This window comes from Pleurodeles waltl, chromosome 1_2 (assembly GCF_031143425.1).
Source record: "Pleurodeles waltl isolate 20211129_DDA chromosome 1_2, aPleWal1.hap1.20221129, whole genome shotgun sequence".
Lineage (NCBI taxonomy): Eukaryota > Metazoa > Chordata > Amphibia > Caudata > Salamandridae > Pleurodeles > Pleurodeles waltl.
The window spans coordinates 1,232,000,233-1,232,023,351 of record NC_090437.1 but is presented as its reverse complement, the minus strand read 5'-3'; the positions used below and the strand labels follow the sequence as shown (position 1 = coordinate 1,232,023,351).

The 23,119-nt window shown below is 40.8% G+C and overlaps 1 protein-coding gene across 2 annotated transcripts in view; it reads left to right on the top strand.

The window, feature by feature from the left end:
- Window positions 1-23,119, top strand: part of LOC138250038 (charged multivesicular body protein 3) — a 331,776-nt gene that overhangs the window by 13,450 nt on the left and 295,207 nt on the right. For both annotated transcript variants that reach the window (XM_069204420.1, XM_069204403.1), the window contains exon 2: window positions 20,503-20,642. In XM_069204420.1, the coding sequence (XP_069060521.1) occupies window positions 20,503-20,642 (140 nt within the window). The remainder of the gene's footprint in view (window positions 1-20,502; window positions 20,643-23,119) is intronic.

Genomic DNA, 23,119 nt, shown 5'->3' with positions numbered 1-23,119 from the left:
ACAAATCCAGTCCACCTCAGTCCAATTCACCCCACTCCAATCCAGTCCAGTTCTCCCCCTTTAGTTCACCCGACCCACATCCACCCCACCACATTTCAGTCCTCTCCACTCTACTCAATCCGCCCCAATTCACTCCTCTCCACCCCAGTCTACCCCTTTCCACCCCACACCACTTCAGTCCTCCACACTCCAATCCAATCTATCCGGCCTACCCCACCCCAATTAAGTCCACTCCAATCCAATCCAACCACCCCACTGCAGTAAAACCGCTCCACCCCAGTGCACCCCAATGCACTCCAATCCACCATAATCCAATCCACCCAAATCCAGTCCAACACACCCCACCCCAATCCAATTCACCACACGCCGATCCGCCCGCCCCATTCCAATCCAATCCATTCCTCTGCTGCCCAATCCAATCCACCCCACCACATTTCAATCCAACCTAATCCACTCCAGTTCACCCCACTTACTCCAATCCACCCCACCCCACTCTACTCCATTCCACCCCACCCCATCCCAGTTCAGGCTACCACACTCCAATTCAATCCATCCGGCTTACCCCACTCCAATCCACTTTACAACACTCCACCCCACACCAGTCCACCCCACCCCAATTCAGTCCAATCCAATCCATCCACCCCACCACACTAAAACCACCCCACCTAAATCCGCTCCCATCCACCCTAATCCAGTCCACCCCAATCCAGCACACCACAATTCAATCTAGTCCACCCCACCCCAATCCAATCCAATTCATGCCACTGCAGCCCACCACACCCCAATTCAACCCACCCACCACATTTCAATCTACCCCAGTACTCTAATCCACCCACCCCATCTCAGTTCAGTCCATCCAGCCCACTCCAACTTAATCCAGTCCAAGCTAATCCACCCACTCCAGGCCAGTCTACCCCAGCTCTGTCGCTCCAATCCAAACTACCCTCCCCAGTCCAGTCTAATACACATTACTCGAATCCACCCCAGTCCCATCCACCTCACCCTATTTCAATCCACCCAACCCACCCCACTCAACCCCACTGTAGTCCAATCCAGTCCACCCCATGATCTCAATCCACTCCAAAGCACTACCTCAATCCATTCCACCCTGTTCCACCCCACTCCAATCTACGACACTCTCTTCCACTGAACTCTACTCCCCTCAACTCTTGACATTCTACTCCTCCACCACTCTGTAACATTCCAACAAATCCAATCTGTCACACTCTAGTACCCCCGCTCCACTCTCGCACTCCAAGCCACTAACTTTTAGCCATGCTAAACAGCAGCCACACTGATGTAGAACATGGCAAAACACATTGCAAAAGCCAATAGCTCTTGTGTAGACCTATTGGCTTTGCCAATGCTTGTTATGCACTGTGTGTGTGTGTGGTGCACCATTGTCTTCATCTTTGTGAGACTTGGTAAAAAAATCTTGATAAGTTTCCTGGGAGCCACTGTGGGCAGGATAGATTAAGATGCATCAAGCCAAATATTGGTCAGGTAGCATGGCTCTTTACTCTTTGAAGTTTATGAACATACTTTTTAAAGGAAGGCTTGTGCAAGTTACACTAGATACAACTACTATTTGTAAATTATCATAATTCATATATCATTTTCCTATCACGATTTCAGAGTGGATGTCAGTAAACTAATGGCATATAAAGTTGGTACTACCTTGGTTGTACATCCAGGTCTCTATAAAGTTTGGTTGAATTAAAAAAAAAAAAGAACTGAAATCTCTTAAAGACTTCAAGTGATGAACATAACACAACCGTCAATATTAATTCTAAGAATATATTTGGTGGCCCTATGCCCCCCCAGTCTCATATAGTGCCCCCTAATTCTAGGTGTACTTCCCCTTCAGATACATGTATTGTATAGGTTTGGTATCATTTAGGAACCTGAATGTCTCCAACATATTTTTTTATATAACTTGTTTTTGAACCGTGTATCATTTTGATATGCCCAGTTTGTTGTTATCCCTTTTGGAGTTTTCCCTTCAACAATTGACTTTGTTTCCTGTTCCTGCATACCTCTCCATTAGCGTTCTAGCACTCCCTTTGGTGCTGGGCACTGCCTTGCCATAATCTGCAATTAATACTACAAAGACAAACGCACATTCTCGCCTTCTGTTTTTTAAAAATATTTTGTTCCATTGAATGCTGAATATTTTTTGAGGGTGATGTTTGTAAATACATCATCACTTTGAACGTATCCTGTTCGTGAAAGAATCCACATTTTAAATTAGACTACTCAGTGTGCTTAAGAAAGTAATGAGGTGAAAACAGAAAAAGCAAATACTCTACAGCTAGCTGTGACACACCCTTCTCGCTGGACGTTTGTGACTTTGTTTCTAAGCTAGAGCTAAGAATAGCTAACTGATCAGGTGTACACGCCTTTGTTTATCCTACTGTTAGTTTGCCTGAGGCTAACATCCACAGTGTGTTTGCTGGGAGCTGGAATAAATTACTGTTTTTAAGTTCATCAATGAAGAAGGAGGGAATAAAGAGATTTGCTTTCTTCAAACATCTTCATGGAAATTGTACATCTTTTTCATTTATTGATTTATTATTCCTGTTGTGTGCAGCTGTGGAAGCTTAAGTTTACGCTTTCATCTATTGATGATGATGATGCCAAATGTTCTGATCTACTTTTGCTTGTCCATAATGAGTTTTTTTAAACAAGCAAAATGAAAATATATGTATTTTTTTAACGAAAAAGAGGAACGTCTTAATCTTCATGTCTGGTTTCTGCTTCTTTTGACTTGTGCATATGGCTGTGTGCAGATCAATGCGTGATATTACCAAGGAGGCATCGGTAGAGCAATAGACAGGCAAATTAACCCTGATGCATCTAAACACTTTGGCAAGACCAACTATCATATCTATTTCATAACTCATCGTTTTTTTAATTATTGAAGAAAATCCTTTTGTTAATGATTAAACTACAAATACACTACTGTTGTTGCAGCTAACAAACCAAATGTCAGTCGGTGATAAAATATTCAAAATATGAATTAGAAGATACTGATTCCATTAGTGCTGCAAAGCCATGCTAATGACAGAACAGGAGTTATATAAATGTCTATTATAGCATATACTGCTCTGTTATGCCGTAGTATTCTTAATGCAATGCTTTTGTGTCAAGCCATTATTCAGAAATGTGCAGAACTACTATTATTTCAGACTACATAGTGCAGCGCGTTCTTTGTGGCTTCTAAGGCTTGCAGACTTCTAAAAGGAGAACTGAAAGAGTGGGTACATGACCTCTCAAATCCTGTTTAATAGTTCTTTGTTAGTTTCTTTACTTTAATGTGTGTGAATGGACATTTATAAGTTCTGGTAACATTCTCATATAGGACAGATTTTGGTATTTCTAGAACACATGGAATGTAAAGAATCTATTCACAGAGAGCCTGCTTTTAGCATAACCACCCTTGCACCCTACAAGGATAAAATGCAAGGCTACATGTGGAATACCTACTAGAGGAATAGAACTTAATGCGAAGGCTGCAGAAAAGGGCACCTACATAAAAAGTGCCACAACACTGAAGAATTCCAAAGACATCTGAAATGCAAACAATAGCAAGTTGATAGAATCTATGGAGAAAAACATGTGCAGAGCCAAAAGGATATGAAGATAACCAAAACCATGTAACCACTGTTGGTAGATGCTAAAACTGGTCCAAATGTGCCACTTCTTTAACCTTTACAGGAACAATGGTTCCTGAATTAAATAAGATGAACATAATAATCATAGAGTTGCAATGCAATGAAATCTGTGAAAACAGGTGAATACTTTGTTTCAAAATGGTATTTACATTTATTTAATATACAAATAGCTTAGGAAATCAAAGGCATTAAAAACAACCGTCCTTAGACAAGTTCATTGTGACATATCAGAAATACAGAATTAAGTCCTATACATATGTTGCCCATGCTCGTACACATTAACTTACTTACAACACTGTGAGTCAGGGAACTAAAGTCGACGATGTTTCGATTCCACAATTAGTACCGGGATCATCATCAGGACATGGGATGTGCCGGAGAGACTGAGGAATGCTGCACAAGCAACCAACACCTGTATAAATATCGGGAGGAAAGAGAGTGGACAGAAGATTAGGAGGGTAAGAAACAAGGAAAAAAGGAAGTTATTGAATTGAGTCATAATAATATAAAGAAAAATGAAAACACTTAGTGAGGGGAAACGTGTGTGTGTGTGTGTGTGTGTGTGTGTGTGTGTGTGTGTGTGTGTGTGTGTGTGTGTGTGTGTGTGTGTGTGTGTGTGTGTGTGTGTGTGTGTGTGTGTGTGTGTGTGTGTGTGTGTGTGTGTGTGTGTGTGTGTGTGTGTGTGTGTGTGTGTGTGTGTGTGTGTGTGTGTGTGAGAGATGGCAGCCAACGCAATGTGGGAGGCCAGTACAAATGCATCATCAGGTGTCACAGGGTAAGGATATGAAAAGGATCCCCTGCGAAACCATATAATCCAAATGTTGTAGAGAGGGCTATGAAGAGGGGGTATCCTATAGGTGATAAGAAATGTCAGAACAATGCACTTCCCTCTTGAACAGGAAGGGAGAGGAACCATGGAACAGCCGTTTCTGTGATACTGCAGTTTGATGGTGGATTTTGTTTAAGTATTGTGTAATCAATAGAGGCCTGACATTTGATGGTAGACCACCATGTAATTATTGTCTGCATTGGTGTTTGTCAACTGTGGTTCTGTCAGAGAATTCCCTTGCGGGGACGGTCACTGATGAGTGCTGTGTTCAGGTGGCTGAATGCGGGTTGACACACTATTATGTTTAGCATTGCTGTTTCGGGGCGGTATTAGTCGAGTATAATAGCCAGGTGTTTTTACTTTTAGAGCACTGCACAGGATGTGAAAAGAACGTGCTCTGCAACAGTTTTGGAAGCTTGTTGGCGGCAGCGAGCTTAGGCTTGTGAGTATGTAGTTTGTCAAATCCTGGGTAACAGACAGTCTTGTTTATGAGATGCCTACAGAGTTTTAGTGCTGTCTGAAAGCTAAATCTTAACGAGACCGCATGGTTTTTAGACGCATCTTGCTGTTTTCTGAGGGAGTACCCTTTAGCCAGGCCGGTCTATTGAAGTTCAGAACAGTTGAAGCAAAGGAAAATAGTTTTGGGAAATAGTGTGCAGAATGAGCTGACCTTTTGTACGGAAAAATGTTTCTGAAGAATACAGACTACTGTGCTAAGTACGCCATGCTCTCAGGATCAGGCTGACGTCTGGGTTGGCACCTTGACTCGGACCTATTTTTAGTTTCAGCATTTTTATTGAAGTGTTCACAAACGGAGAACACAGCATGAATGTTATAGTCTTGTCTACTGAGATATTGAAAATCTGTGGAATTTTCATGTTCTGTGCGTATGTGTAACTTCCTATGAACAGCACACCGTAATTTCTCGAACGTAGGCTTGCGCACCAATACATATGCAAAATTGGGTAAAATTGAAGTAAGGGGCATTACCTTGTTTGAATTTATACATGTTTTGCAATAAAGAAGTGTCTTATCCTCAGTTGATCTTTCCTGGTCATACGTGTGTTACCTGCAGTATAATAACACGCAGTTCCTTACTTTTGTGACTTGATCATCTTCATAGGGGGCAATTTACTTTTTTCCTTTGGAATATGCATAGGACATCCTCATTCCTCACTCCTCATCCCTACTTCTCATCCCTACTTCTCCTCCATCATCCTCCTCATCCTTAACTTCTCATCCCTGCTTCTCATCCATCATCTCTACTTCTCATCCCTGCTTCTCATCCATTATCTCTACTTCTCATCCCTGCTTCTCATCTATCAACCCTACTTCTCATCCATCATCCGTCATCCCTGCTTCTCATCCATCATCCGTCATCCCAATTTCTCATCCATCATCCCTGCTTCTCATACATCATTCCTACTTCTCCTCCATCATCCCAGCTTCTCATCATACATCATCCCTACTTCTCATCCATCATACATCATCCCTAATTCTCATCCTTCATCCCTGCTTCTCTTCCATCCTCCCCACTTCTCATCCCTCATCCCTGCTTCTCATCCATCATACATCATCCCTTCTTCTCATCCATCATCCCTTCTTCTCATCCATCATCCCTGCTTTTCTTCCATCATTTCTGCTTCTCATCCCTCATTTCTGCTTCTCATCCCTCATTTCTGCTTCTCATCCCTGCTTCTCTTCCACCATCCATGCTTCTCATCCCTCATTTCTGCTTCTCATCCCTGCTTCTCTTCCATCACTCCTGCTTCTCATCTCTCATCCCTACTTCTCATCCATCATTCCTGCTTCTCTTCCATCCTCCCCACTTCTCATCCCTGCTTCTCATCCGTCATACACCATCCCTGCTTTTCTTCCATCATCCCTGCTTTTCTTCCATCATCCCTGCTTTTCTTCCATCATCCCTGCTTTTCTTCCATCATCCCTGCTTCTCATCCCTCATTTCTGCTTCTCACCCCTTTTTTCTGCTTCTCATCCCTGCTTCTCTTCCATCATCCCTGCTTCTCATCCCTCATTTCTGCTTCTCATCCCTGCTCTCATCCCTACTTATCATCCATCTTCCATCATTCCTACTTCTCATGCCTCAGCCATCATCCCTACTCCTCATCCATCATCCCTACTCCTCATCCCTCAGTCATACCAACACATTTTCAGTTTTATGAAACACACAGTAAAACAGCTGAGAAGATTGATATGTTCTGATTTTGAAGACTACTGCAAACATTAGTATGGTTATGAATTCTTTTGAGAAATGTAAAACAAGTTATTAAAGCTTTAGAACATGGAGTTTTCCATTTTATATACTAGTTTATGGCAATGGCAACAGTTTAACATCCAAATAATAACTTTGGTTGAAGTGGTTTCTATTAAACCTCACTTTTAGGGAGATTCATGCATCAAAATGATGCTCACACTCACCATACTTAACCCTCGCACCACACTCCCAAATCCTTCTGAGCAGAAGTCTCTTGAAGAAATAATAAATCATGATGAGATTCCTCTGGGTCAGAACATACAGTAAGTTACTCTGGAGATGCAAATCTAAAAGCACCTGCCTCGCACACATGCTATTTGACTTTGCGCATATTCGAAGATTCTGGCATAAAGCAGGCACAACCGTATGGCGGATTACTATGTTGGCCATCAAGGACCCCCTTCAGCAATTAGTGTTCTTTTCAGTACAAGTTAATTCATATCTTCTCTCCCATTAGCTGGTAAAGCTTCTTGACCTGATGCTAATACATACTGAACTTCAGGTTATGAACAAATGGAATGATCCAAAAGCCCCAGCCTACTCACCATGGTAAAATACCACTCTTCCTGTGTCAAACTCATAGATGTGAATTCTACTTTCACTCTATCATTGTCTCTTCCTTTGAATGAAACTTCACCATTCTGATCTGTCAGTGAGATGAGTAGTCCTCAAACAGGAATAAGTTGCCAAATCAGCTTAAACTGGTAGCGATCTGTATACTTCAGTAATGTGAGTGCACATCACTTTGTTGTATGGATATGCTGTCAAAGAATGTCTTGCATCTTCCACCACCATCTGCTACTCATAGTTATATATGCTCACCTGCCTTCTTATGCTATGATAAGGTTCTTCATGTAATTTATTTGACAATACAGTTGAACCGGGTCTGCAGTTAGCCCTTCTCCCACCCCTTTAGATAGTGACCTATTTATCTCCCACTACATTGTAAAATGCATGGCATCTTCAGTGAACTTGCCCCTCTAAAGCATATGAAAAAAGAATCCTCAAAAACTGGCACTGTGGCTCACCAGAGAGCTTAAGGTCGAAGGATAGAAAGATGCGCACATTGAGGTGGAAATGGTGCCCGAACCCTTCTGCTTCTCTTATAGGAATCTACGGGCCAGAAGGAGAACCTAAACAAGCATTGGCAAAGCCAATCGGTCTCACTTATGCAAGAGCTATTGGCTTTGCCAATATGTTTTAACCATGTTGTACACCAGCTTGGCTGCTGTTCAGCATGGCTATATGTTAGTGGTGTAAAGGAGAGTGGCTTGGAGTGGACTGTCATAAAGTAGTATGTAGTGGAGTAGAATGGAGTGTTATGGAGTGGTGTATAGTCACGGAGGGGTGTGGAGTTGAGTGGCATGGAGTGTTGTGGAGTTTTGTGGAGGGAGTACAGTGTCATACAGCTGAGTGGAGTAGAGTGTCGTGGAGTGGTGTAGAGAAGAGTTGAATGGCAAAGTGTGTTGCGTAGAGTAAATTGTCGTAGAATGAAGTGGCATAGAGTGGAGTAAAGTGGAATGGTAGAGGGGTGTGGTGGCATGGAGTAGTGTGTCCTAGAATAGAGTGGAGTAAAGTGGCCTGGAGTGGTGTAGAGGGAGTTGCTTGAAGAGTGTCAGAGTGGCATTGAGTGGAGTATAGTGTCGTGGAGTGGCTTAGAGTGAAGTAGATTGTCATATAGTGGAGTAGAGCATCGTGGAGTGTTGTAGAGTGAAGTGGCATAAAATATAGTGATGCACAGTAGATTGGCATAGAGTGCAGTGGCTTAGAATGCATTGGTTTAGAGTAAAGTGTAGAGTGCATTGGTGTATGAGCAGTGACGACGAGTGGGGCAGAGTGCAGTGGCGCAGAGTAGAGTGAATTAGTGCAGGAGAGTGCAGAAGTGTAGAGTGCAGTGGTGCAGAGTTATCATAGAGTTGAGTGGTGTAGAGTGTAGCGGCATAAAGGTCAGTGGTGCAGAGTAGCATGGAGTTCAGTGGCAGAGAGCACAGTCTTGCAACTCCATTATCTTGCAGAGTAGGGTGTGTTAGAGTGCATTGGTGTAGAGTGTAGTGGCGAACAGTACAGTGGTGTATAGTAGAATAGAGTAGCTTAGAGTCTAGTGATGTAGAACACAATGGTATAGAATGGTGTATCATGCATTGGCGTAGAGTGTTGCAGAGTATTGTGGCGTAGAGTGAAGTGGTACAGGGAAAAGGAGTGGCATAGAATAGTGGCTTAGAGTAGAGTGGTGTAGAGCGCACTGGCATGGTGTATAGTGCAGTGATGCATAATAAAGTAGATGGCATTGGTATAGAGTAAAGTGGTACAGAGTAGTGTAAAGTGAGGTGGTGTAGAGTGAAGTGGTGCACAGTAGATTAGAGTGTCAGAGTGCATTGTCACAGTGTAGAATAGAGTGGCGTAGAGTGCAGTGGCATATAATAGTGTTGCAAACTACAGTGTATTAGTGTAGAGTGTATTGGTTTTGAATGAAGTGGTGGAGAGTGAAATAGAGTTGAGTGCAGTGGCATAGAGTAGATTGTTTTAGAGTACAGTGAAGCAGCGTCATAGAGAGTGCCCTGGAGTGCAGGGTTGTAAAGTGCAGTGGTACAGAATAGGTTAGAGTGGCGTAGAGTGCAGTGGCGTAGAGTGCAGTGGCGTAGAGTGCAGTGGCGTAGAGTGCAGTGGCGTAGAGTGTATCACAGCGGAGTGTAGTGGTGCAGGGTAGAGAGTGCAGTTGCTTAGAATGGAGTGATGCAGAGTAAAGTGGCGTAGGGTGTAGTGGTGTAGATTGCATTGGCGTAGAGTGGTCGAGAGTAGAGTGCAGGGCATAGATTGCAGGTTGCAGAGTAGACTGTTGTAGAGTGCAGTGGTGTATAGTAGAGCGGTATAGAGTGCAGTGACGTAGAGTACAGTGGTGTGGAGTGCAGTGGTGTAGATTGTTGTAGAGTATAGTGCCATAGAGTTCAGTGTAAGTTCAGTGTAAATTGGCTTGGAGTGCATTGTTTTTGAGTAAAGTGGTATATACTGCATTGGGTTAGAGAGCATTGGTACAGAGCAGAGAGGTTTGGAGTGGTGTGATGTAGAGTGCAGTGGCGCAGAGTAGATTGTTTCAGAGCAGAGTGAAGTGGCGTAGAGTGGAGTGCTGCACAGTGGAGTGGTGCAGAGTAGAGTAGAGTACAGTAGCATAGAGTGCAGTGGTACAGAGTAGATTAGAGTGGCATAGAGTGGATGGCATATAGTGAAGTGGTACAGAGTAGAGTGCAGTGTCGCAGGGTGCATTGTCGCAGAGTAGAATGACATAGAGTACAGTAGTGCATAGAGTGGGGTAGAGTGCATTGGTATAGAGTCAAGAGTGGAGTGGCATAGTGTGGAGTAGTGTAGTGGTGTGGGCTGGTGTAGAGTGTAATGGGGTAAAGTGGAGAATGCATGGTATGGTAGCAAACTGCCATTACTGACAATACATGTTCAATTGAAATGACCATTACATTTGCACAGGCATACAGTTTTACTAATAAAAGGATTCAGCACAAAAAAGATAATGTGTGGAAATGTCATCACCTAGTGTACTGATTGGTTTTGAGGGTATTAAAATATTTGTTCCCACCACACTTAAAAATGACCAGAATTACCCTGAGTAGCTATCATGATTGTCACATAAATCCCCTCACTTTCAAGTCATAGAAAGAAAGGTAAACACCAAGCTCCCTCTGAAGACCGAGCCTGACATTTGACCTCTGTCTTTGAATGCACAGCAAATTGACTAGATAAGTACAAGATTTAAAGGCCTGTTTACAAAACAGAGCACTCAGAAGGATTCTGTAGATAAGATTTGGGCAATGGAAGGGACAAACTCAAGCTGGACAGCCCTAAACAAATAAAACCAGCAAATAGAAAGCAAGAAAATGTGAGTTGCAAACCAAAAAGCCAGTGGTAAGCAACTGGTTGAATGCATTCCCAACAAAGCTTTCCAGATGTCCACAAGATGCTGTTAGCTGTGCTGTTAGGTAGGCTTCGATATAAAAAAATATTTTTTAACACCTCTGCATAAATTGTAAATAAACATATTTCATTATGATTTTAATATGGTATTAATACATACTTTTAGAAATATCTATAATATATTCAGCTTTTTCTATTTCAAATGAATCCCTTCATAAACAGTGTTCATCGATAATCTACTCCCTAATTTAACCACTAAACTGATCTGATTTAAAAAAAAAAAAATGTGCAGAAGAATTTTTTTTTGCCAAGAGGTAAACTGCGTTTTGCTATAGGATTGGTCTTTTTAGTCTAGAGGGGTATTTTCTTTCATGTCGGGTCCCGTATTGCCATGTGATGTTTTCCTAATATTAGTTCAATACCATCATACTCCCTTTTCCCTCACTCTGATGTGTGATCATATGTCTTTTGTATTTGCCCTTCTCCGTGATATTATTGTCATACTGTCAGGAAAGACGATTCATATTATAACTGGAACTGCTACTTCGAAGAGGTTTAGTTTCTGATTTCTCTGTCAATTATATTGGTATTGTGTCCCATGCTGTGACTTTTAAGAGTTTCTCCAGATGCTATTGTTTTTTTTTTTTTTAAACATTTTATTAGGTTTTGTAGATCATAACAAAAGGGGCACCGGTGAGTGCCCATTACAAAGATACAATATCGGTAGGACATCAGTACATCAAATGCTTCCACAATACTGAATGAGGACTCCAGACGCTATTGTTATGCTGCAGTTTCAGTGCTTTCATTCTCTGTTTTCTTACTTCTGATAACCACTTTGTACCTCTTGGCCAGTATGATATCAAGGGCAAGGAACTTGTTTTTGGATTTACTCTTATTTGGTGTGTGAGTCACACCCAGTCAAAGCATCTCGGGTTTATTTAATCCTGTCTTACCCGTCTGTGATACCATGCTTATTCCTTCATTCCAGTACCCAGACCATAATGTAATGCACATTGGGAGAGCCACTAGGTCTCGCCTATGCAAGAGCTGTTGGTTTTCTCCATGTGTTTTAGTCATGGTGTACTGCAGATGTGTGTGCAGCATGGCTAAAAGTTAGGGGGAAAAGTGCTATGAGTGCCAGGTTTGTCCTCGTCATATCACTTTTTTTTATCTGGCAGAAGGCTGCATGGGAACGGGGCAAGAAATAACGACAGAGGAGGGTGGTGGAAGCAACAACTCAGAAAAGGGGGACAGGTCAAGCAGTAGCACTGAAGGAGGATGGGCCTGGCAAAGCATCATTGAAAGGGCAACAATGCAGGAGGAGGACAGAGTTAGCAACAACATGGAGCAGATCTGGGGATGAAGGGGAGGTGGCCTACGCTCACATGCATTTTTAGGGAGCACTGCAAGTAGTTGAAAAGAGTGCGCTGGCCTGAAAGGGGGAGCAGTGGAAGGACATTCAAAAAGAAAGGAAGCATTACTTGGGCCATGTTCCAGGGGAGGGAGAAACACACAATGAGGAAGCTGACATATTGCTGACCAAACAGGAGCCAGCTGTGTGACAATAAAGCCAGTCAGTGGTAAGCAGTGGACAGGCTCTAAGCTCCCTTTAAGCTAACAAAATATCTTGCAACAACACATGCTCTGTTTTAGGCTAGACCTAAAAAATGGCCAGTCCTTCTCAAATCCAGGACAGTTGTCATTTGAGCGCTAAAATATTCTTGCTACAAATTACTCCAATTGTAGCGCATTGAGTTCCTCAGTACCAAACATAAAATGAGGATTCACTTCCTACAGTCATTATGTCTTAACAGTATTAACACCCTGTCTGACAGAGGCTTGTGTGGCTCATGTTGTTTTTGCCATCTCCATCAGTGGTCTATTTATGATGAACTGTCATGCTGAAATATTGATATCTCCTGCGGCCTATGAATGTCTGAAGCACACCCTATTCATTTCAGTCTCCTGCTCTCAGTAGACTGGCTGCCTGCTGGCTATGGTGTTGTTTCTGCCAGTGGTAATCTGAAACCTATGAAGGCACCAAATGGGTATATAAGGCATGTAAGCTGCTGCCTTACTGGATCTTGTTTTTTTCCAGCAATATTGACCTTTTTCCGACTCAGTCCAGAGAGTAAGCCCAGTTGCGCCCCCACCAGCAATGCCTATGCAGCCTTCTTTGGTGTTAGGCCTTGGCTGACTGTATTGGTCTCACTGAGTTTCCATGATAACTGTCTTGCAATCCACTGTAGCTGCTAGCTGCAAAGTATTAATGCCTGGAATTGGGTACATCCAGACCTCCTGCACTGATTAAAAATTGGAATCTATCAAGTGCTATCTGAGCATGCTTCCCCTTATTAGCCCTCCTAGTATCAAACTAGTCTCCTTTAATATTGTTCTCCGGAGGCTTATCAAAATAATTGTAAATAAGTAAAGGAGACTCGCCCCACTTCACCACTAGACTTTGTCGCACTAAATCAGTAGGAATTCCCATAATGCACTCCTGTCTATCTGTACATCGCTAAGATACAGCATCAGATCATCTCTATATAGTGAGATATGTTGTTGGCCCGGTAGATTGATTGATTTGTAAAGACCTTCCACCTTCACCCTGCATGACCGTGGTTTCATTATTAAAGCAAACGGTATGGAGGGAAAATGTGCAGTCCTATCTTGTACCCATCCTGAAGACCTTCCTTCCAAATGTGAGGAACATGCTGAGTTTGTTTGTATAAAAAGTGAAACCTTGATCTGACCTTGCAGTATCCTTTACACCTATCTCTCATACCTTCCACAGGAAATCCCTTTCTATGTGGATGATGTTTAATTAAGTATCTCAAACTCACATTACCTGGCCTTAAACCATATAACGACTTGACTGACATTGTCCATGCAACAGTTTCTAAACAGTAAGCCATTACCTTAGACCCAGCTCCATCAATCAAGCACACTCCTCGCTATACCATAGTGAACTCACCGGTTTTTTTTTTTTAAATTGTCCACATCATAAGTTAATGACCTACTGTTCACTCTGATGACCTTAACAGTTACAGCCTGTATCTGTCCTATCTTTCTAAGCCATCGTTGTAGGGAGCTGTGTATGCATATATGAGACAATTATAGCTACACACCTAGGATAGTTTGTAATAGTGAGACTGCCTTGTATATATCATTGACATTGCTCCTTACATTCTGGATAAAGGAGACTCTTGACTTGGCATGCCATTCCACGTGTGTCGAAGGATTCAGTTATACCTAATTGACAGCGAAGTCCCCGCATCAAGACATAATAAAATAGCAGTGTGCTTTTATTTATTGCATGCATTGCAATTTCCACACATGGCCCTTTTGTGATTCTTTTACGGCTCTTGATACCATTCATGGATTTATTCTTGACACCCCAAAATTCAAATGGGCTTCAACTGTCAAGTACTCAATAGGTTCCCTTCCAACTTGGATTGTCTCCAACAATACATAAGGATTGAGAATTCCTTCTCTTGCTCCCACTCTTCTCAGGGATCTCCTATAACATTATATCCAAGCCCCTCTCTTTTTAAACTGTATATATAGCGCCAGTCTGTGAGTTGCTGTGTAATTCAGGCATTACCTACCACCGATATGCTGGTGACACACATTTGTAGGTAGAGATGTCCAGAGTTTTATGAATTGTATTCATCTGCTACAATCCCTGGAATACAAATACAAAGGTTGATGTCATAAACCCACAGAAGGGTGAATTCCTGATTATTTTTCAGTGAGGCACAACCGTTTGATTCCATACTGGTTGCATGATCCTCAACATTATTCCCAACATCATTGGCCAGTTCCAGTACACTTAGTGATACATTGTATGAGAAACTAAACCTTAAAATTCATGTTATTATTACTTTGTATGCTCTACATCTGTTAAATTGCAGGTAAGTTTCAAGACCTTTTCTTCGCATGTTTTTACTTCGCAGGTAAATTACAATATTAAATAAAATAAATTACATTAAATAGGAATTACAAATAGATTGCATTTTAAATAGTGCAATCGTAAGTAGAACTATATATCAAAATTATTAGATAAGAATTAAATATATGTGGGTGTTTGAATTGTTATATATGTGTGTGTGTATATATGTATATATATATATATATATATATATATATATATATATATATATATATATAAAATATAGCTTTATATATACATACACAAAAAAACAAAGGTTACAGGGATGTTATAGTTAGGAAATGTGATTAAAAACACCTTAGAACTTCACTAAAATTACTAAAGGTTACAGGGTCATTGTAGTTAGATCCAGTTTTCACATGCACAAAACCATAGAAATTCAGCTATTAGTTATTTCAAGTAACTATAACTCATGCCCTAAGATAACTATAACTTGCGCCCTGTCCGTGCCCAGTTTTCTCTTCAATAATTTTACTGCAAATACTACAGTGATATTATCAATGATGTCATAGAAGAAGTCATGAATGATGTAATATCTGGGGTAATTAGCGTGGCACGGCAAGGATGTGAGTTATAGTTAACTTAGGGATTGAGTTTCCAAAATGTACAATATCGTAGTGGTGCGCAAATGAGCGTCAGTCAAGCATTTGCAAGATAAAATAAAACAAAAGAGATATGATATCCTTTAGAGTATTGGGTTAGGGCTTTTGGTTTGTTAAATATTCTTTTAAAGAGGCTTGCCAAGGACCTGCCCACTTGGGCCCGATTGATTTTTGTGCCATGTTAACCCGTACTGATGTCATGGTGTGCAGCAGCACGGCAAAAAACGAATTTTAGAAAAGTATCTTTGCTGACCACGTCATATTGCTGTCATTCTTTTTTTATTTTTTTAGTTGTGTTCTTCCCCATTCCCTCTTGCCTGCCCGCTTTTCCCACCCTGTCCTCCTCTCCAGCCCTCTTCCGTCTTTCCTTAATGTTGCCTCTTCGCTCGTGTTTTTTTATTTTTTTTTATTTTTAAGCAAACAGAAGAGTGGGTTGAGGGACGAGGCAACACACTGGGAGGGAGGTTGAGAGACAAGGACAGAGGTGGAGGAATAGGACATGTAAGAGGGGATGGGGAGCACAAAGACAACAGAGGGTGGGCGGGAAGGGCTGGGATAAGCACAAGGACAACAGAGGGTGGGTGTCTGGGTATAGGAGCAAGAACACAGATAATAGAGGGTAGGAGGGAGGTACTTGTAATGTTATCTTATAAGCTTATGTTTCTAATTGTCTAAATGTGGGCTGTAAACTGATTGCCATTCGATATGTGTCGAAGGATTCAGTTATTACCTAATTGACAGCGAAGTCCCCGCATCAAGACCTACTAAAATAGCAGTGTGCTTTTATTTATTGCATGCATTGCAATTTCCACACATGGCCCGTTTGTAATTCTTTTACAGGAAATGTATTTCTTGGGGAACCCATTGTTGTAAAGTTAATATTGCAAAAACAGTGGTGTTCTAGCGTCTGGCACCATGCTTCCTGCAACAGATATTTTAATGTTTCTGAAGGGTCGATATAAGCGGATTAGAAATAAGTGCCCACCTCAGTAGCTATATCTTTGCTTGCTTGTAAGATCAAACTTCCAATTAAACATATCCGCTGGGCCCTAGACCAGGGGTGGTGTCCAAGGTAGGTCGGGAGCGACTGATACCATAACTCACTTTCAAGATACCCTCTGATTAAGTAAATGAGTTCCATATAGGTACCATTGTATTTAAATGAATTTTACATGGCCTGACTCCAGCCTTCTTGGTGTTACTTTGGCCATCCCAGTATTTTCTCTTCTTTCCCACTCCTGGCAACGTTTTCATTAATGCATGACATGGAAAAATCTGTGCAGAGATGGTTTTACAGAGAATTGGTGATTAAAATAACAACAGGTTGTTGTACTCTTGAACCATAAAAACAATTATTACATTGTGAACCATGATTCAATTTCTATGAGATAAGAGTTACTGGTTTGCTTAGATTTCTGGAGAACAGATTAAAAGGAGTCCTGGAGAGGTGTCAAAGCAAGACTCTGTAGTGTGAGCAGCCAAGCTCTTCTATCTTTATTAAACTTTGGCGAGCCACCAACACTGTTGGAGGATTTGAAGTTGATTAAGGGCATTGTTTCATCTTGAACAGAGAGTCCTGATAAGGTTCCTGTGATGGTTTCTCTAGAAAATATGACTGGAATAGTCGGCTATCTAATAAAAAATATTTCAAAAGTCCATAAGAACAAAAATTACCCACATTCATGGCAGGGTCATCTATTAATGCTTGGAAAGATAAATCATTTAACTCCTGAAAACTATTGATTAATTGCATTGTTGGATGCAGCAGAGAAAGGTTTCTCAAAATATCTAATATGCTATTTACAAAATTCAAATTGAACAATCTATTTTTGTAGCTGCTTCACCCGCCCAAGATAACATAATGATGCATTTACTTATTATGACATTTAGTACTGCCTTTGGCATAACCAGTACAGCCCCTGTTTGTCAAAATTAGTGAGTGTGGACTATCAAAGCTTGTTGTTTGAATTGATAGTGGACATTCATACAGACAAATTGCTTAACATATTGTTGAAGGCACAAATAATTATTTTAAGAGTCTCAAGACATTGAACTTCCTACACAAGGCTGTGTCCAAAAAACCACATGCTGATCCTATGCTAATTTTGTGTAATCCTTATTCAATTAGTATATATTTTAGACAGCATATACTTTTTTTTAAAAAATCTTATTTAAATGAATGACAGTGTTTTAGTAACCAAATTCTAGGAAAACCATTTTTTTTTTATCTAAATAGATAAATAAATACAAATAGACTGTCTCCCCATTTGTATCTATTGCCACCTCCATTTATCAGATTGTCCTTATGATAGTCACTTCTGTGAGGTGTTACTGCCCTCTTCAAACATTTTTCTTCTTTTAACTTCAGAATTCTCTATTTCGCTCTTTCGTGGGAATCTCTAAATTTTATAATAACAGCTTAGTTGAGACAAAGTTTCATCTTGTTTGACAGGTTGTACAAATCCCACAGGCCCAGTAATTTGCATACTAATTTCTTTGAATATCCAAACTTGCTTCCTGCTGTTGAACTTGATACATCAATAGGGAGGTATGTTTGTGCAACACTCCCACCCCCCACCCCTCCGTACAGCAACATTCTCTTCTGCATTATGCTCACAAAGAATGTGGTACAATAAGGAAGAAACCTGTACTTGGCATAGTTAGAGGAAAACAGAAAATCCCATATAAGACTTTGACAGTGGAGTATGGGCACTGTCGCCCAGTTTTAAAGGGCTAGGTGTTCTAAGCATTTTAAGTATGTGAACACCCAGATTCTGGGTTTGGGACCATTAAAATACATTTTACGATGCTCTAATCTCATTTTATGAGTCCAAAGATTATTCGGACTCCTGAAATGGGATTTCAAATGGATACTGATTTAGTATCGGGAAGAGGCGTGTTGTAGGCATCCCTTCCAAAAACCAAATCCGTATCTTGTCTATCAGTGTTTTGTGACTGAAATCCAGTCATAAAATATTGACATTTACTGACACCTTAAAGGAGGTGGTAACCCATTCACGAATGGACAGATTCCTCTTTGTGAAGGTTTAAAAAAAGTTTGAAAGATAGGCAGTGCTCCAGGTGACCACTGGCAACTCTTACATGTAAAAAAGAAAGAAAAATGACTTCACTTAAAAAAAAAAAGTGAAAAGTGGTCACAGACATGGTAACTTGTGGGCCCTTGAAGCTCACAAAACCCGTGATTGGGGCCAAATGAATTGAGTTACATTTTGAGACGTTATTATGTAATGGTTATTTATTAGGTAGGTTGGATTGTGACTCAGATTCTCTTTTTTACCAACTGACCTAATGGTACATATGTCGGTTTGTAAAAATGCTTACTAGTTGTAAAAAAATAATATTCTCAAATGGCGACCAGTAAATAGTATGTGGCCTTAAGTCCTTTTTGTCCAATAGATTTGTGAAACTGATGAGGAAATACTCCTCTTAACTGCAGAAAATGACTTACCAAGGAATCACAACTTCCCTAAGTCAGTATGGAATGGCATGGAATGATTTCATCTTAACATAAAATTGATCTTGTGTCAGTCAACTGTTAGCGAATTGTCATGAATAATCCATGAACATCTTTTAATGTATATGCCAAATTGTCCCAGGAACACAAATTAATTAGTTTTGTGCCAAATGACTCATGTCCATATTTGTGAAGTTAACAGTGGGCTAAGATAGTGAATTGACTTCCTCTGATTGAGGTAAGTCATTCCCACCTACGTGAGAGGTGGATCTAAATGGACTCAACTCGAGAGATTGACACATTTTTTAAGGTGACATTTGCTTCACCCATGGGTTTGGTGACGGAGTTTTAATTTACACAGACTAACTCTGAAGTGATACAGGCTTTCCTGGGTTTGGGAGTGGGATACGTAAGGTAGAATAGAGGTAGGGCGATTTTAATAAAGCTCAATATAAGTGCAGAAATGGAGTGAGGCAGTTGGTGGTAACCAGAGATAACAGGTCAAGACATGCTTTATTTGATATTTTTGACATTGCTTCTATTATTCTTATGCTTCATCGTATGAAAACAAATCCTCTAATCCAGGTGGATACCGGGCACATTTGTTGTTCTTCAAACTAGGCTGCTGTCTTAACCAAACTATAATTTATATCATTCAAATTACACCACATTGTCTTCAAGACTGAACAAAACTCAGCAACCACTTCTCTTCAGCCCTCTAATGAACACTTCATAATTGGCACCTCAGAAATGCCAAGAACTACATTATGGCAAAATGCATGCATGCGCAGCTGGCTTCTTGTCAAACTCGTTTGGCCTCAGCAAGATATAGACAAGATACGGGCGTATCATGTGAAGGCAGATACACGTCTGCAGGCTTCTTCTACACACTGTCCACGTGGTTCTTCCTGAATTTGCATAAGGGTAAGTCCTAAGAAGGAACCACAAACGTTGCAGGCAGGCTTATCAAAATGAATGTGCATGCTGTATTTATTCCCTGTCCTCCCTGATGCACTTGTTAATGTAATTTGCAAAATGCTCCTGCAAGTGCCGTCAAAGTGATGTGGACCAGGGCTTTGGGAGGCACCATCAGGAACATTTTTTACATTAAATCAGCAAGCTTGAAGTGTTAATGTGCCTGAGAATGCACTGAATGTCCCTACACATTTGCCCTAATATGCACTGTGCCTGACTGTCCCAGCAATCAAAATTTCACTTGAGAGGGCAACCCTGTGACTAGACCCCTGTTGAAACTCTTAGCACTTTATAAAAGTTAGGAGCCCTGACATGTTTGTTGCATCCATGTGGCCGTGCCAGTTTGAGTCTCCACAGTAAGCTCCCAGTTAAATCTTAATAACCGTGATCTGCACTGAGCAGGTGTGATTTTGGCAGATTCCATGTTGAATGTTGTAAGATGCAGCAGTGGTGAAGGTCTTGATGGCACTGTTTTGATGTAGCGAGCAGTGTAAATCCGTGAGAAACTGCAAGGTGGAATCACTCTAGGCTTTAGAATGTGGCTTTGGGCCTTCACTAGATTGCTTGCAAGGTGGCAGAAGAAACCTAATCAACTTTATTATGTACACAGGGGATCAGTTCATCAAAGCACAGTGGCTAGCTAAAGGTAAAAGCTTCTCCAGACATTTGTATAGGCACATGGCCAGAAAGGTGTTACTACTGTTAGAATAGGATTGTACCTAGATAAGTGAAACAACCGTTTCTTCGAGGTCCGCTTGTATGACCACACGTCATTGTTTCCTTGATTCCATTTCAGGAGACCTTATGGAGGGAGAGCTCTATTCTGCACTTAATGAAGAGGAGGCCTCCGAGTCGGTTTCTAGCACAAATTTCAGTGGAGAAATGCACTTTTATGAGCTGGTGGAAGACACCAAAGATGGGATATGGCTAGTTCAGGTGAGTACTTAGCTCTATTTGTTATTGTCTATGTACTCATTGTTGAGATGGTCTCCACAGCCAAACTCGTGTTCTTCTCTCTCTAGGTTTATCACATCAGCTTTGTGTTTTGAAAATTTAGAAAATGGTGCTACAGAAATACACTACACATATAGCTTGTGCAGATTACTAGCTAGTAAAGTCTTGAGTCATGGTAAATACAGCACCCTGGAATATTCTATATGTGTATTTCTGGTAATTGTGAGGTTGTTCTTAGGTTATCTAAACCCATATAAACTACTTTCAGTTCATATTTCCTCTGGCAAAACATTAAACAAACAAATCTAAATTTAAAGACCATCTTAGAAGTCTGTTTCATCTGCTCCAAAATCCAACAAATAAAATCTAGTTTAATATTTGTTTGTCAGAAGTGTTTTCCGGTGTGGATGTAGTTTGGATTTGTCACCTTGTTTCTAGTTTATTTAGAATTTTATTTCTTCTCCCGGCCTACAGTTAGCACTAGTTGGTTTGGCTTTTCTAACATTCATTCTAAATGGTTGCCATTGCCTTCTTGACACATAGTAGCTGAGATATTTCAGTTCTCATATTTGTTAGAAAAGTGATTGCAACATTGAACATCACCATCATTGTTTTTCACAGTTGTTTTTCTAATCTGTGTATGATTGACATTAATGAACTTCATGGGTACACTTAAGGAGTACAGAGGAGAGCACACCCTTCCTAGATACTAATAATGCACACAAGTGCATAGGTCCGATAAGAAGGGGACTCTCCTCTTGCATTTCCTCTTGATCTGTGCAGGTAACCTAAAATATTTGGAGAGGTCACCTAATCCACAGTTTATTGTGGCATGCTTCATCTTTGATGATCTCTCCACAACAAGGTAGGTGAACACCATTTTGCACTGACACAACCAGCCCGGGAGTTCCAAATAAATTGTGACTGAAGAAAAGCAGGGATCTAGGTGTATTATAAATATATCTCGGGGTATATACTAAGGATACACCTTTTATTTAGTGGCTAATCTAGATATAATGAAAAGGTCTTGAATCTGATGTATGATGAAGGTCATTGGTTTATCCATCCATAATCCCTAGCCAGTATGTTTTGTCCAAATTATATACCCTAACGGATCATCTTCGTTCTTCAGGGCTCCTATAATCCCTGTCTGGTATTCATTCATATAATGTAATAGAATGAGGAGTAAGGCTCTCAGACCGGATTCTAAATGTTTTTGTACTCTATTTTCGTGAAGGTTAATTTAGCTGGTCCTAGGATTGAGGGGGACCTCCCTGTAGTCATGCATTCTTCAAGGAAATCACCTTCAATCCGTTGTATGTACAATGCACTGATTGGGTAGAGGCTGCTCTATAAGAGTGCATAAGTAAATAGTTGGTGATCATAATGAAAATCTGACAATAATCCTGCTATATGTAAATAACTTCCCCTCACTTTTCAGGCAGAGTGGTTGAAGATTCATCTTACAAGAATGGAGACTAGGAAAAAGCAGCTGGCCGATTGGCTTTGTTGAAGGCTTGTTTGTAGTAGTAGATTTTGTATCCCAAGATGAAACAAGCGGTACAGAGGAAATGAGGTGACTATCATAGACTAAAAGAGGCAAAGTAAAGAAAATGAAATACCTTAAAGTCCACACTCAGTGAAATCTTGCAGTACTACCATTTGGTTTTGTAAATATGCTTCAGTACAGCATTTTTGGGCACTGTATGTAATCAGAAGGTTATGCAGCACCTGTGTCCTTACCTCTTTTTTGAGAATGGTTAACCTCTATCCCCACATACACTTATGCAAGGGAATACAGCCAACCCCCTTTTTACTTCAACTATCTTTCCTTCTCCTAACTGGTCTTATCCTCAAATTCGAGAACAATTGAGAGACATTTTTATTACTTCTAGTCACACACTGTAGGAAGTTGGCTCTGTATGTTCTATTTCAAAGTAAGAAATAGCATGCACAGAGTCCAAGGATTCCCATTAGAGGTAAGATAGTGGCAAAAATAGATAATTCTAATGCTCTATTTTGTGGTAGTGTGGTCGAGCAGTAGGCTTATCAGAGGGTAGTGTTAAGCATTTGTATTTGAAAAATATATTTTCTTAGTTTATTTTAAGAACCACAGGTTCAAGATTTACAAACAATGCTTTAAATGAAAGGTATTTCACTTAGGAACTTTAGGAACTTTGAATTAGCAAAATAGCATATACAGTTTTCACACAAATGGCAATAAGCTATTTTAAAACTGGACACTGCAATTTTCAACAGTTCCTGGGAGAGGTAAGTGTTTGTTAGTTTTGCAGGTAAGTAAACCACCTACAGGGTTCAAAGTTGGGTCCAAGGTAGCCCACCGTTGGGGGTTCAGGGCAACCCCAAAGTTACCACACCAGCAGCTCAGGGCCGGTCAGGTGCAGAGGTCAAAGTGGTGCCCAAAACACATAGGCTTCAATGGAGAAGGGGGTGCCCCG